The sequence below is a fragment of the Helianthus annuus genome, chromosome 5 (assembly GCF_002127325.2).
Source record: "Helianthus annuus cultivar XRQ/B chromosome 5, HanXRQr2.0-SUNRISE, whole genome shotgun sequence".
NCBI lineage: Eukaryota > Viridiplantae > Streptophyta > Magnoliopsida > Asterales > Asteraceae > Helianthus > Helianthus annuus.
The window spans coordinates 123,930,779-123,946,839 of NC_035437.2; the positions used below are offsets into that span (position 1 = coordinate 123,930,779).

The 16,061-nt window shown below is 37.1% G+C and overlaps 1 protein-coding gene across 1 annotated transcript; it reads left to right on the plus strand.

The window, feature by feature from the left end:
- The first annotated feature begins 5,176 nt into the window (after positions 1 to 5,176).
- On the plus strand, positions 5,177 to 14,471 carry LOC110941176 (kinesin-like protein KIN-12C). Its single transcript, XM_022182794.2, has 23 exons — positions 5,177 to 5,797; positions 6,451 to 6,606; positions 6,711 to 6,794; positions 6,891 to 7,010; positions 7,098 to 7,211; positions 7,296 to 7,388; positions 7,489 to 7,649; positions 7,726 to 7,797; positions 8,911 to 8,998; positions 9,091 to 9,149; positions 9,248 to 9,311; positions 9,388 to 9,453; positions 9,547 to 9,681; positions 9,766 to 11,004; positions 11,089 to 12,357; positions 12,451 to 12,614; positions 12,703 to 12,790; positions 12,883 to 12,957; positions 13,028 to 13,267; positions 13,397 to 13,495; positions 13,580 to 13,654; positions 13,733 to 13,903; positions 13,977 to 14,471. Exons 1-23 carry the CDS (start codon positions 5,345 to 5,347, stop codon positions 14,232 to 14,234), a joined length of 5,343 nt encoding a protein of 1,780 aa, XP_022038486.1. The 5' UTR covers positions 5,177 to 5,344; the 3' UTR covers positions 14,235 to 14,471.
- The last annotated feature ends 1,590 nt before the right edge of the window (positions 14,472 to 16,061 follow it).

Sequence of the window (16,061 nt, forward strand, 5' to 3'; positions counted from 1 at the left end):
TTTTCTCAATAAACTTAGAAGTGCGTGCAAATGCTTTGCATGTTCCACTTTACTCTTAGATTAAATGAGAATATCATCTATAAAGACAATTATGAATTTATCCAAATATGGCTTACATATTCGGTTCATCATGTCCATAAATGCAGCTGGGGCATTGGTTAAACCAAATGGCATGAAGTAAATTCATAATGGCCATACCTTGTTCTAAAAGCGGTCTTAGGAATGTCCTCTTCCTGAACCTTTAATTGATGATATCCTGAGCTAAATCGATTTTATAGAAAAATCGAGCTCCTTGCAATTGATCAAACAGATAATCGATTCTTGGTAATGGATATCGATTTTTAATCGTGACTTTGTTCAATTCACGGTAGTCAATGCACATACGCATCGATCCATCTTTCTTTTTAACGAATAAGATCGGCGCTCCCCATGGCGATGAACTTGGTTGTATGAATCCCTTCTCCAACAGTTCATCTAATTGTTTCTTCAATTCTTGCATTTCTGCGGGTGCCAAACGGTAAGGTGCTTTGGCAATTGGTGTTGTTCCTGGTAGTAGATGAATCCTGAATTCAACTTCTCTATCTGGCGGTAGTCCTGGTAGTTCTTCTGGAAACACATCTGGAAACTGAGATACTACTGGAATATCTTTTAACTCTTTTTCTTTAGTGTTAGTGATTATGGAAATCAAATACACTAAATATCCTTTTCTTATATAACTTGCTGTTTTCATCACAGAGATGAATTTTGTGGATCTAGAGGGCTGATCTCCTTTAATTGTGATCTTTTCACCCGTTGGTGAATTTACTTGGATTGACTTTTGATCACATAGAATATTGGCTTTATTGGCTATTAACCAATCCATTCCTAATACAACATCAAATCCTGCCAGATTCATTGGATAAATGTTTGCAATAAACTTTTGATTTAAAATTTCTATTCTTGCTCCCTCCAAGATTTCAGAAATCTTAATGGTTTCTCCATTTGCTATTTCTACTAGACATTCTTGTGAGAGTTTAGTTAATGGTTGATTGAGAAGTTTGCAAAATGAAGTATTAATAAAACTTTGGTTTGCACCAGAGTCAAATAATACTTCAGCAAAAACATCATTAACTAAAAACGTATCGGCTATCACGTCCGGAATCATCTTAGTTTCTTCCGCAGTCAGAACAAATGCCCTATCATTTTTAGTAGTCTTGTTGTTCATGGCTGGAGCTAGTTTCAGACAGTTTGGCTTGATGTGGCCTTGTTCTCCATAGTTGTAGCATATCCTGTTGTTAGGTTTCTTCCTGCAGTCTTCTTCCTTATGTCCAGATATTTTACAGAAGTTGCAATATATGGAGCATCTTCCAGAATGCTTCCTTTTGCAATACTTGCAATAAGATGCAGAAGTAGAACCTACATTTTTCCCACGGTTGGAATTTCCAGATCGAAATTCTTAGGTAAGCCTTTGAGCTAGGTTCTTCCTTTGATCCTCTTCCCGTGTACGCACTAACTCATCTGTCAAGGTATTTGTTAGTTCTACAGCTTCTTCTATAGTTTGAGGTCTAGTCGCCTTGACTACATGCCTAATCTCACTGATTAATCCCCATATGTAGCGGGAGATTAACACAGGTTCAAGTGATGCAAGGGTTGGTACTAATATCCTCACCAAAGGTTCGGAGTTCTTGCACATTCTCTGCACTCATTGAGGGTGCAGGTGCTGGGACTGGGTTTGGGAACTGCGGCATGGGCTCCTGGTACGGGTATGGATTCTCTAAAATTTCCCTGATGTACTGATCGCTATCATAGTAGGAATCTAGAGGGTCCAAACCTGGGTAGGCTTCTAGATTCGGCATGGGTTCGTCTTCTGTTATTGGGTAGCGTTGTTGGTAATCCCTATGTTCGTCTAACCACGGGTCGTAGTATGGGTCTAAGGGATTGGGTGTTGGTACTCTAGGTATCTCTTCTGGGTTAAAATCAGGCATTGGGATTTGATTTTCTGGGTTGTTTTCAATTTTCATTGGCTGTGTGGGAAACAGTGGTAATGGCTGGGGTGCTATGAGTTGCTCCAGGTTAGGGTCTGCACCTGTGGTTGCTAGTATATGGAAATTTGCTAGACTCCTATTGAGCATATCCTGGGTGTGAGCATCTGTTTCTCTCTTGGCGGCTCCTACAGCACGCTGTTGTTGTAACTTTTTCATTCTCTTCCTACATTCATGCATTCCTCTACTGAACCATCATCTCTTTTTAGGAGGGAATGGCTCTTTAGACCGAGCCTTAAACACGAATATCCCATCTTCATTGTCAGCTGAATACCCTGAGAGGGCAGGCTGTGAAGAGATGCATTCGCTTCTAGGTGAGCTGGGCAACTGACGGTAGATGTCGGAAGGTCCTTGGTCGCTCATACTGTAAACTAACAAATAGTCAAATAACACATAACAATAAAATACAAATATGCACGTAGTTCCGTAATTTATTTCCTAACATATTGAATAATATTTTTGTGTCAGCAGAACACTTCTGTGGCTGAATCAGTGGCTTAATACCACCTTCTGTTGCAACCCCCGCCCCCTATCTGTCACGGGAACGGGCAACCGCGATAATCAATATTGGTGGTATCGGTGTTTATCAATTTGGCAGTGAAAATTATATCAGGATCGTAGTTAGGAAATATTTTATCAGAGTAAAACACCACATTTTATATTAATAAATATATTGGGATAAAACCCAAGTTTTCATTACAAACTGATTTATAGGTATGGACCCTACTTTATTGAAAATAAAACATCTTTTTTATTTAGGTAACTTTTATAGCCACTTTTCCAAGCCTTCAGTGCTGTCCAGCTGGATTCTAGTTGGCTTTCACATTTTGTTACCTGAAACGCGTTTAAAAACATTTTGTCAGTGGGAAATACTGGTGAGTGAATCTCAGTTTAATCAAGAAGAGTTTTATCAATATTCACAGTATTGAGAGCGATTACAATGTTTACATCTACACAATTACTCATTCAGTACTGTCAATCCTAACTAGTGGGTCATATTACACATTGGCTAACTCTTTGTCCAATGGTAACATGTTCCACAGTTTGTATACAAAACCCGAACATACCGACAGTAATTGAAGAATTACAAAGACTCAATCACTGCTACTCACATTGTAAAATATTTAAGGTTTTGTAAAAACAGTTTGCAAAAAGGAGATTACTCACTTTGCTGTCTTAGGGTTTTCTTTAAGGATTTCCTGGTGATTATCCATAAATTACACAAATGCACACGCGTTAGTATAATAACCCAATATTTACATTAGTATACCCTCCCCGAGACGGCATTCCAACGACTACGTCGGGCAGAACCACGACAGCCGTTACGGAACCCTGGATCAATCGGGCAACGTCTCTAATACGTAACCGGGGTTATGATACTTACAACGAGGCAGGGCTTCGCTAATTAGGGGGTATTATGCCCATGATTATAATAGCTATGCAGAATATTGAGATAGAGATCGAGAAAATGAGCGAGTTGAGACTGAGGCTGAAAGCCTCTATTTATAGTGCCCCTTCGACTTCCGTCGCGCCCCGCGTAGATGTTCTCCAGGGGCTTCGCGGCCCGCGAGGCCAGCTAGGGTAGACCCTAGCTTGGCTGACTCGCCACTAGGCTCGACACGAGTGGTGCCACGTGACGGCTCAGGGGCTCACTTGACACGAGTGGTGCCCGCGTAGGTTACCGCCTACTCGTTCGCGGCCCGCGAGCGAGGTTAAAATCTTGTTTTTATTTTATTTTTAATTATATAAGGTATTTAGGGCTCAGTTTTCGCATTTGGGGTGTATTTTAAGACATATAGCGACACTTTAAATATATTAGGGGTGTTGAAAAATATTTTGCATGGTTGTTATAGGTATACGGAGTGGGGGCGGTAAACCCACTCGGTACCGACCCCCCTCCACTGCCAACCAGCTTTGCCGATCAAGTTTAACGAAATAAAGGGTGTTTTCGGTGAACCTTCACCGAATCGGGTGAACCTTCACCGAATCGGGGAGAGGGAAGGAAGAGGAGAGAGAGAGGGGTGTGTGGTGGGGTCAATGCCTTCTCAACCAATCACACATTTTTTTTAATAGTTTACCTATTCCAAAGTGTCTAACTACCGCCAACGTTTTTGAGCAATAGATAAACAAAATAGATAAAATGACGTGACACTGTTTGATTGGGTGGTTTGAGAGTTTAGCTATTCAAAGTGTCTAATCACTCCCTACACCCTTATAATTTAAAGGTTTCCATCTTTTTGCATTTTTAACCTCTTTAATATTTTTTTACTTTTACCCAAACTTTTTCAACTTTTGCAAGTTAACCCCTAATACTTTTTTGTTTTCAACTTTGATCCCCATACTTTTCATGTTTTGCAAATTTTTCGTTTTATGTTCCGTTCTAAACTTTGCGAGTGAATATGCCGCAACATTCGTGTGCGTTCAATATTTTTTCGTCTATTTTTTTTCCATTTGACATGCCGGTCGCAATATGTCTTTATTTCCCTGTTTGAAAGGTTCGTCGCAACGAATGGAGTCCTAGATCGACTTAGTTATTTTTTTCTATGTTTTATGTTTTAGTCTTATTTTTTCGCATTAACACGACACAACGACCATGCATGGTTCAACGATTTTACGTATCCTTTTCGTTCGATGTTATTTTTTTCATTTATTGTTATTTGTTTTTACCCATTTTTCGATGTTACTGGTCGCTGGCAGTGATATAGCATTGGTGCTACTTAGCACGGTTTACGCCCCCGTCGCAACGCGGGAAGGCCTAATACTAGTGAGTATTAAAAAAGAAACATACACATATCTTAAGTAAAAAATCAAATAGAAACATTTTGAAAAGAAAATCCTTTCATCATACAAATTATTTTTAAGTGATTATACACTTTATCAAACTACGTACTTAATAAGGAAATAAAACATAAAAAGATAAAACTTGTAATTTACGGAAACTAAAATAATAATAAATCTACTTTAAACATAATGAACCCCAACACTATATCATGTCGGCCATTAACGAAATTTGAATCTCCAAATCGTCCTTGTTAATTAATTAGGGTCTATTTTACAAATAAAAGAACCAAAAGGACCAAAACTGAAACATCTTCAACCGGCTCCTGTTTAATTTGAAAAATGAGCGGTTCAATCTACATTTATTATCATCGTTCCGCTTTATTCTTTTCAGCTGATCCACTGTCAGAAAGCCTTTCTACACTTCCAGAAACCCTAACAATGGCGATTAACGATAATCTCACACTTTCCGCTACAAATCTTCCTCACTAAATCCGTCAATTTCATTGTTACTGATTCAATTCGAGCTTTTTCCGATTCAAAAAATGGTGAAAAGTTGTCCGAAAAACAGTCAAGTTGAAGGAAACGAGAATCAGTTCGAGAAGATTCCGTCAATTTCAGCCGATATACCGATATTGAGGACGCCGTTGGATACGATTCCAGATCCGTCTCAGTTTTCGAAGGAATTTATTCATGAGGTTTTGAATCAGAGTGGAATTAAGGATAAGTTGTTAGATGCTGGTGTTGGTGCTGGTTCGAGTCGTAGGAAATTTGATTCGGCGAATAGTACGCCGGCTAGGAGTGTTTCGAGGACAAATGTTGGTCAATTGGGGGCTTGTACTGGGCCTAGGGTTGTTCAGAGTACTGGAGAAAGGGGAGGGGGTGTTTCTAGGGTTTCGAGAAGGATTTCGAGTGGAAACGGTGAGCTGGTAGCTGCTGAGGTTCCGCATTTTGAGCTTGTTGAGGATCCTTCCTTTTGGGATGACCACAATGTTCAGGTTAATTACATTATAGCCTTTAAATATTACTTGAATAGTTGAATTGAACTTCATCTTGAAAGTGTATGAAATCTTTCAATACACTACCTCCATGACAGTTATTTGGCTATTTAAGATTTTCTTATACCTGAGTGTATAGTGTATCTTCTTGGTATAAGAATAATAATAGTTTAATAATGACTCTGAGCTGCCAAATTTGATAATTGCATCTAGTCATTTAGATATCATTATACTTAATATTGCTGTCTTTACTGGTGACACATGTGTAGGTCTTACACATATATAAGCACTCATTGATGTTTTAATGTACGTAAATGAGATCTTATTTATGTGTACTAGGGTGTTACGATAACTAGCTTGCTTCCAGAAAAGAAACATGAATTCGGATTGCTGGAAAAAAATCTACCATTTGAGGGTAAATAATAAATGTCAAATCAACCATAAAACTGCAGTTTTGAGTTTCGACTTTCGACAACGTGATTGTGAATGTGAATGCCATTCAACTCTCATAGAAAGAAAACACATTAATAAACAGTTTTCTTGTCTGTTTAAAACCGTTACTCTGTTTCTATTAGTATGGATTTTTACTTGTGGTATGTTGATTGTGATGTGGATGGTTTTATGGGATGAAGAAGTGAAATTTTACTGTACAGGTCTTAATACGGATGAGACCGTTAAGCAATATGGAGAAGATGGCACAAGGGTACAGTCGGTGCTTGAAGCAGGAGAGTTTACAAAGCTTAGTGTGGCTTGGCCACCCTGAAGTCAAATTCACGTTTGACCACATTGTCAGTGAGACGATATCACAGGTACTATGATGACTCTTTACATGTCAGATAAAAATAGTTATGTTTTCTTAATATACATGGGTAGTCCTTTTGTGTTGATACGACACATGTTGACTTATTTCCAGGAAAGGCTCTTCAGTGTTGCTGGTTTGCCCATGATTGATAATTGCATGTCTGGTTATAATAGTTGCATGTTTGCTTATGGTCAGGTATGGCTTGAAAACAACTTATACTTTTATATCGTTTTTAATATGCTATGAGGTTGGAGTTTGAATCTTTTAGTTATCCCTTTTTCTGTGTTAAAGACTGGTAGTGGCAAAACATATACAATGATGGGTGAGATAAGTCAACGGGATGGCAAGTTTGTCGATGACTGTGGGATGACTCCACGTCTTTTTGAATATTTATTTACAAGGATTAAATCGGTGAGAGATGATTCTAACCATTTGTGACTATATTCTGTAACACCCACATTCTCTTTGAATCAAAATTAAGCCACACAATATCCGTAGGAGGAGGAGAGCAGAAGAGACGAAAGACTTAAATATAGTTGCAAATGTTCCTTTTTGGAGATATACAATGAGCAGATCACAGATCTTCTAGAACCTTCATCCACTAATCTCCAAGTGAGTATAAGTGATTAACTTCATTATTTAGTGCATTGTTTCTTAACTGTGTACATTAGACATGATAGTTACCTTATTTAACAGCTTAGAGAAGGTTTAAAGGAAGGAGTGTACGTTGAAAATCTTACGGAGTATAATGTGGAAACTGTTGACGAAGTCATCAAGCTTTTGTTGCAGGTGTGTCAATATAGTCAAACCTTATACTTCACAACAATTTTTTTATGATTAGCTGAACGGTTGTATGTTTATCAACTATCAAATTATTCTACCTCTATAGGGTGCTGCAAATAGGAAAGTTGCAGGAACAGATATGAACAGTGAAAGCAGCCGATCACATAGTGTTTTCACATGCATCGTTGAAAGTCGTTGGGAAAAAGATTCTGTGACACACCTTAGGTTTGGAAGGTTAAATTTGGTTGACCTGGCTGGTTCTGAAAGGTAATTTTCCAACCACATCATGCGTTTGACTTCTGCTACATGCTTTTGACTTAATAAAATTGAATGTGTCATTTAGGCAGAGAAGTTCTGGAGCTGGAGAGCGGGTGAAGGAGGCATCCTATATAAACAAATCACTATCAACTCTTGGGTAGGTGCATTAGATTCTTTCTCAGTCAACAATCCACTTGTACTGCTCTTGATGATAAATTGCATCATTTGATGATAGCTGGCATGTGTCGATCTCTTTTGTTTTTTTTTTTTTATAGATTTAGTTGGTAAAAAACTGAAAATTTTCTTTAGGTGACATTGTGAACATCTAGAGTGTGTAATGAACTTCAGGGAGACCATTTCCATGATATTTTGTAATTAGAAATAGCCATATGTCTGCCCTTATCAGGCCTGTAAATGAACCGAATGAACACAAACAAAGGCATGCTCATGCTCATTCATTTAACTTTCGAACATGAACATATAATCAAACACATTTTTTGTTCATGTTCTTTTATTAAGAAAAATGGGGCATGTTCGTGTTTGTTTAAAACCTAAACGAACTGTTCACGAACGTAAACGAACATAAGTTAACAAACAATAAACAACACAAAACATAATCGAAGCAACATAAATGAACATAATTTACCAAACATAAACGAACATAAAGTAATTTTTCATTTAGTGATTAATACGATAAATTCCATTGGAACCCCATTTTTATTGCTAAAAAACCAGTTACCAATTAGTTATATTTATATACATATAACTATTTATGTGTTTAAATTGAAACATACATGAAGGGATTGAACAAACATAAATGAGCGAACATAGAATGAACACAATTGAACAAACATAAACGGACGTTCACGGACATAGATGAACGAAACGTGTGGTGTGTTCGTTTAATTAAATGAACAAAAAGTTGTGTTCATGCTTGTTCGTTTATTAAATGGACTTCTCGCTGAACAAGTTCACTAATAGTTCATGAACGTTCGGTTCATTTATAGGCCTGCCCTTATGAGGAACTATTACATGTAATTACAAAAGGAAAATATCTATTTACAGCTGTGATTATTAGGTAGGTTATTCAATCAGGAAGTTCCAATAAATTGATATGCAGTTAAATTAGGTAGTTTCCATGTATTTGATTATCATGCGGTTTCAAATATACGAGTAATTGGGTGTTTTTCATGTTCATTTTCTAATATTGAAATCAAGAATCTAAATATACGCTAACTGCAAAACTTTTAAACACCTTTTGTTGTTGTAGGCTGGTAATAATGTCTCTAGTGGATGTTACACATGGGAAACATAGGCATGTGCCTTACAGGGACTCAAGACTTACATTTCTTCTTCAGGTCAGCAACTTAAAACATATATACACATTCTCATTCCATAATCTTATAAGTTTTTATTGCGTTACATAACCTCCTTTTTATCTGGATGGTAGGATTCTCTTGGTGGTAATTCAAAAACGACAATTATAGCAAATGTCAGCCCTTCAATGTGGTCAGTATTTGGTTTATATATTTTGTGTGAGTGCCTCAGCCTCACTAATTTCTGCCTACATTGTCTAATCTTTGTGATTATAACATATTCATATGTAGCGCTGCAAATGAGACGTTAAGTACTTTAAAGTTTGCTCAGCGTGCCAAGCTTATTCAGAACAATGTACAAACACTTAAGTCCTCTTATTTTACTACTTTAAATTCTCAATACTCTCGCCTGAATTTCTTCTTTTCCTTAGGCAAAAGTAAATGAAGATGCATCCGGTGACGTGACAGCACTGCAGCGACAAATTCAAATGTTAAAGGTATGATAAAAGCACAACCAAGTAGCCAACTATGTCTTGTCTTTAGATATTGTTAAACATTTGATACAATGTATATGTATATTCATATTGCAGGAACAAATGTTCTTCTTGATGAAACAGCAAAAAATCTCAAAACCAGTGTTTCAAGGTGAATTATGTGAAAGTGAGGACTCTTCAGGCAAATATATCTATGATGAAATTAATGTCATAAATGATCAGAATGGGAAGGTAACCGTCAGTGGTAACTAAAAGTTGTTACACTTTCGATTTTGATTGTATTGTTTCTAAATAAAGGTTTTTCTTATCTTCTAGGCCGAGACGGTGTTGAGTAGCATTGATTTAGGAGATGAGATGAGTGCCTGTAATCAAGTGGAAGATAAAGTTCTACTTGACAACGGTGGTCTTGAAAGGACCAACTTGTTGCATACCAATCTTCTAGAAGAACTAATGGATGCTAGAACCTTGATAGATACCATGAAATCTCAGCAGGCTGGATTGATTGAAGAGCTACGATACGTGCGCCAAGAGAATGACAGGCTGGTGGAAACCTTAACCAACAACAACAAACCACATATGCATCCGATACTTGATCATGAATCCCATATTTCAGAAAACCAAACCACAGACCAAAGCATGATGGGTTTACAATCCCGGTTGGATAAGATGAATAAAGAACTCGAAGATTTGAAATCACTTAATGATCCTTTGAAAGATTTAAAAGACCAAGTTAATTTAGTTCATGAGGAAGCTGAGAACGAAGCAACGAATGCAATTCTTAATTTACAGGAAGAATTGGCTTCTTTACAAGTAAAATATCACAGACGATTATGTACCATGTCTGAAGAAAATAAGAAGCTAAAAAGAATGTTAGCAGCCAAAGAGGACGAGGTGTACGCGTTGCACAGCGACTGGGAGAAAGCAAGTTTAGAGCTTACAAGCTTTCTGTTGGATGGTTCTAAATCTCTTAAAGATGCTTCTGGACAAATAGAAAATGTTGCTTCTTCATTTGCTCATAATGTTTGTGTTGGCGAACATGTTAAGAAGGCTGCAATGGTTATTATCGAGAAGGAAGAAACAATACTACGATTAGAAAAGAACCTGGTGGATGCTCAATGTACCATACAACAAATGCAGGAGAAACTGAATTCGTTGCGGACTGCAACAATGGCTTTGACTGAAATACAGTATAATACAGAACATGATGAAAAGTCCAAAGATGAGTATCAGATAATAGCTGAACTTATTGCAATAAGAAACAAACTTGAAAACATGATGGTTTATTTAAGTACTATACATGACCGATCCATATTTGAAGACTTGGATGGATCTACAACTGACGTTTCTACTTCCAGCTCGATTCTTTCTGATGATGAAGATGTGCTGGAAAACATGTTAGTCGAAGAAACTTCAAGTAGCCATGAGCCAGAAAACGCACTATTATTGTTGAAGAAGCAATTGGTTATGGCTCGTGAAGCTTTCATCAAATTAGATGTTCAGCTGGCTGCGGCATTCAAGGACAAAGATGTGGCAGCCTGCTTTACTGCAAAGAAGGTAATACTTATAACTATTGGCAGTTGAACTCATATGGCTGTAATAGTAAATTGATGTGCTTTTTATTTTAAATTCTGTTTGCAGTTTGGTGAAGAACAAGATTGTAAAGCTAGTAGCTTCTTCAGCAAGTGTGAGGAAGCCCATGCAACCATGAATGAGGCTGATAATGTTTTGAACGCACTATTGAAAGTCAACGCGGAAGCACAATTGTCAAGTGTTAGATGGAAACAAACTGCAGAGGACGTTATGGTGGAGAAGGCAAGTTTAGTTGAAGAAATAAGTCAACTCAGAGTTGACTTACAATTGAGAGACGAAGAGCATGCAATCCTGAAAGTAGAACTTGAAAATATGGTGTCTATGCTTGAAGATTCTTTCCAGCATCTACAAAAAGAGGCTGATGATTTGTGCCAGTGGATATATTCTGATTCATTGGCAATGGTCCATGGGGCCCATCACATAATTTGCAAATCAAGATCTTCGTTGCAAGATCTCTGTGCTGAAATAATGGAAAAGAGTTTCGCATCTCTTGTGGTACAACAATGTCGTATTGGTGAATATATCAACAAATTTGGACTTCATGATGAAAAAGAGGAGAATTACAGTGCATCGCTGTCAAGAAAAGAAACAGGAGATGAACTTATTGGTGAAAACGTGAAACTACAGAAAGAACTGGAAAGAAAAACGACTTTGTTGAATGGTTTACTTTTTGATTTTAGCCTGTTACAGGAATCAGCATCTACAAGAAAAGACATCAAAGATGAAGCCGAAAAGTTATTCACAGCTCTAAGCCAAGTACAGCATGAGCTAAAGATGAAAACCGATCAGTTTGATGATATGATTGTCGGATACGAAAATCTTGAAAGACGCTTAACTGACACTGAAGCTGCTCTTTCAGCGTCAAAATCTTGTTTACAGCATTCTGAAGAAACTGTGGATGCACTGTCATACCAAAATGCTGAGTTGAGAAGTCTTTTAGAGGACCTATACCTTAAAACATCAGAAACTGAAAAGCAACTCGAAGAACACAAGGAAATGGTCAAAACGTTGGAAAATGAAATCCATTGTGCGACTTCTTCAACACAAGAACATTTTCTCTTTTCTCTAGAGGGCATTACGGATGATTTGAAGAGGGTTTCTGTTGAAAGAGACCAGCTTTGTGAACAAGTTAATTCCTTACAAGATAAGCTTGAGATGGCCTATGCCATAGCTGATGAAAAAGAAGCTATTGCTGTTGAAGCACGCCAGGAGTCACAGGCAAGCAAAATATACGCTGAACAAAAGGAAGAAGAGGTTAAGATTCTAGAACGTTCTGTTGAAGAACTTGACTCTACCATAAACATGTTGGAGAAAAGGGTTAGTTTCTGAGAATTTATCAGTTATTTAATATTTTGTTAATTTGTTGGGTCATCTTATATTCTTATTATAACTTATATGTATTGCTCTTAGGTGAACGAAATGGAAGAGGAGCTGGAAAGACATCACAGGATAAGGGATTCACTGGAAGTGGAACTTCAATCGTTGAGTCAAAGGCTTTTGACTTTTGAAAGTTTTAGAAATGGAAATGATTCTAACAGCGGTATTATTGGTCAACCTGAGGACCAAATTTCAAGGTCCGAACAATCACAGTTTCTTCTAAAGTCTCAAATTATATGTTTAATTCAATTGGGCAATGGTTTATAACTTTATATTCATTTTCAGGAAGCTGCATAGCAGATACCTGGAACTTCAGGAGGCACACGCACGGATAAAAGATCTTGAAGATGAAAGAACAGAACAGGCTAATGAGGTAAAACCATGAAATTCTGAAAACTCACACCTTTTCATTTGTGTGATTCGTTTCTTAACTCATCTAACAAGTTTGCTGGAATTGTCTTGCAGATCAAGCAATGTAAAGAATACATTTCTGAACTTGTAATTCATGCAGAAGCTCAAGCTTCTCAGTATCAACAAAAGGTTCAAAAGCAACTCACTTTCTTACAGTATTGTTTATTTACATATTAGCTAATCTAATTCGTTTAAACAGTACAAGTCTTTGGAAGCAATGGTACGTGTGATGCAGATGGATTCATCAAAGTCTGTATCTGAAGCACCTTTAACAGACAAGACAGAAAAAAGCTCTGTCAGACCAAGGGGTTCCAGCTCACCATTCAGATGCATTGGCAATTTAGTTCAGCAGATGAATACAGAGAAGGATCAAGAACTATCATTGGCCAAACTTCATGTAGAAGAGCTAGAAGCATTAGCATCAAACAGGCAGAAAGAGGTTATTGTTATTGTTATTATTATACTTGGATACTTTCTCTTATGCAAAACGTTAGACCTCCTTTTCACACACACACACACACTGCTTACTCTCGTTCCAGTTCAGACCTAATGCAACATATGTTTACAGATATGCATGCTAAACACTAAACTGGCAACAGCAGAGAGTATGACACATGATGTAATCAGGGATCTACTTGGTGTGAAATTAGACATGACAAATTATGCAGTAAGTTTTGGGTTCCACCTAAGCAGTATTGACTTGAAAACATATTGCATAATCTTGACATTCATATATTTCGGTACAATGTAGAACTTGATAAATCAGAACCACCTTCAAAGATTTATTGAGGATGCTGCTCAGCAAACACAGGAGTTCATTGCAATGGTCAGTCAATTAATTATTGAATTACCATGTTTCTGGAAATTGAACTTATATTCATTCAATGCTTAACAATTGAATCAGGAGCAAGAGATTCGCAAACTGAAGCGACAAATCAATGATTTGCTTGAAGAGAGAGACAGATGCATATCGGAATTACATTCGAAAGAAGCCGATATACTTGCTAGTAAGATGACGTTGATGCAGTTACAAGGACGAGACCAGTTGCTGACAGCACAAAATGAAATGCTGAAGGTACAACTTATATTAAGTTCAATAATCATTTAGAAAATTGATTTGTAACCTGTTTGCTTCCATGTTCATGCAGGCTGACAAAACAAATTTACAGCGAAGGGCCGCAGAATTAGATGACATGATCAAGAAGCTTCTTGGAACACACGCAGCTGAGTCATCAAGCCAGCAGCATGAGAATCACATGGCGAAGGCATGCAGCAGCAGTGAGTTTGGTAAGAGGCTGGCCAACTCAGAGAGGTCGCTTTTACGTGTTCATAACGAACTTGCTCAATATCGTAAACCTGATAGCTCTCGGTTGCACCATAAAATGGATGAAAAGAGGGCTAGATGAATGGTAAGTAAGGTGACTTTGTTCGTATCCTCTTACCACTAATAATATGGTTGGTTTGATTAGTGTTTTGCGGGTTGTTAAAGCCTGGTTATGAGAGTCCGTATCTGTTTTTTTCGGCCGATAATTTTGGATTAAGTTGTATATTTGCTGCAGCTACTGCTACTGCAGTGAATTAAGAATGTATATGATTGGTTTGTATAGTGTTGTGGAATGAAAGTTGGGTATTGTTACTAGATCCAGGACCGGGTCTTGTATGTCGGGCTGCAAAAGATGAGAGCCATTGAGCCAAGCCGAGCTTGCGCAGCTGGGAACCTTATTATAAAATCGAACCGACTTGAAATATCACTGAACCTTTATGATGCGGGCTTGAGTTTGGCCAAGAAGATTCAAGTTTGGCTTGAAACTATATCAGGAAACCAAACTCATGTCATCCTTATTTTCATTGTTTGCGGTTTCTCGTTCATTAAACATAACTCATTTGTTAACTCAGATGACTTCTATTTTCTTATGGCCTATATAAATATTATAATATTAGTTAATAAGATGTATGCTTAATATATATGTTTAATATATTATCCATTCTCACATCCCAACCTTCGACTCCAAAGCCACTTAAACAAGTATTCTTATGCTCATATTTTAATATTCTAAAAGCTCAAATCAATCAAAGTGGTCAACAATATTGAAAAAAACAACAAGGCCTCACGGTATCAGTTGCCAATCATATTGTCACAAAACCAAAGAATTTGTTAAGGATCCATAATTAACTTGCTGGTCGAGTCACACATCAAGCGTTCGTGGTCTAAAGTTAGTGTCGCGGTCCAAGTAATAACATTTAAGATCAATAGATCACCATCGATATCTAGATCGCCCGTCGAAACCATTTGACAAAATTTCAAGATTTCAAAAACATCAATTCAATAGGACTAATTCAAGTCAAACTTCAACAGCAATACAAAGATATATTTATGTTTCTACAAAGTTGAAGTTCAGAAAATACTAGGTTGTTGCCGGATGCCATCGCACCGGTGTCATCTAAGTTGTTTATAGCCTACGGAATTATACGGTCTTAATACATACACTGCATATATTTTATAGGATTTTAAGTGAGACTGCGACAAATTTCATTTTTTATGTTTATAGGGGTTATATTACATTCCTTATGTTAGCATTAGAGTTGTCGCAAAGGCAATCTTTTTATCTTGTTTTCCCCATAGGAGTCAGAACCTGCATTCATTCAGCATTCCTGTAGCTATTTGTTGGTCTTCCTTTTAGACTATCCACTATCACAATCCAACCCAACCCAACATTTCATTAAAAAATCAATTTCTCTCTCTTCCACATACCCAACCCAACCCAACTTTTCACTCACATTCACAACCCAATCTAAACTAATATTTTAATAAATAAATATGAGTTATAAATATAATTTGTTATATAAAACATGTTAGAAATAGTAAAAATATAATTTTATATTGAAACATGTGGATAACAATTTATTATAATAATCACTTAAGGTTGCAATCCAAGGTTGCCAGAACGATCTGGTCGAGCCAACATTTAATATTTTTACATTTTAAAAATTAAAATGTTGTTTGTCTTATTTACAAGTGGCAACCGGTTGTAAAAAAAGTTCATGACAGTGGATAGTCACTGGAGGCATAGGCTTTGCTGTTTTCCAAAAGGTTGTTGTTGTCTTCTTACATCTCTTGGTTATGCTGGGTGATTTGCTTTCTTGTCCGAATATGTTTGTGAAATAGTATCGTTTTGGTTAGTAACAGTTGAAACAAGTTGAAAACCTTATCAGCTAGTTTTAGACTACACTCT

Excerpts from the sequence above, each read along its gene's own strand:
- LOC110941176 (XM_022182794.2), top strand. The coding sequence starts at position 5,345 with ATGGTGAAAAGTTGTCCGAAAAACAGTCAAGTTGAAGGAAACGAGAAT. Across the intron at positions 7,650-7,725 it reads GACCTGGCTGGTTCTGAAAG|GCAGAGAAGTTCTGGAGCTG; the intron begins GTAATTTTCCAA and ends TGTGTCATTTAG. Across the intron at positions 13,655-13,732 it reads CACAGGAGTTCATTGCAATG|GAGCAAGAGATTCGCAAACT; the intron begins GTCAGTCAATTA and ends CAATTGAATCAG.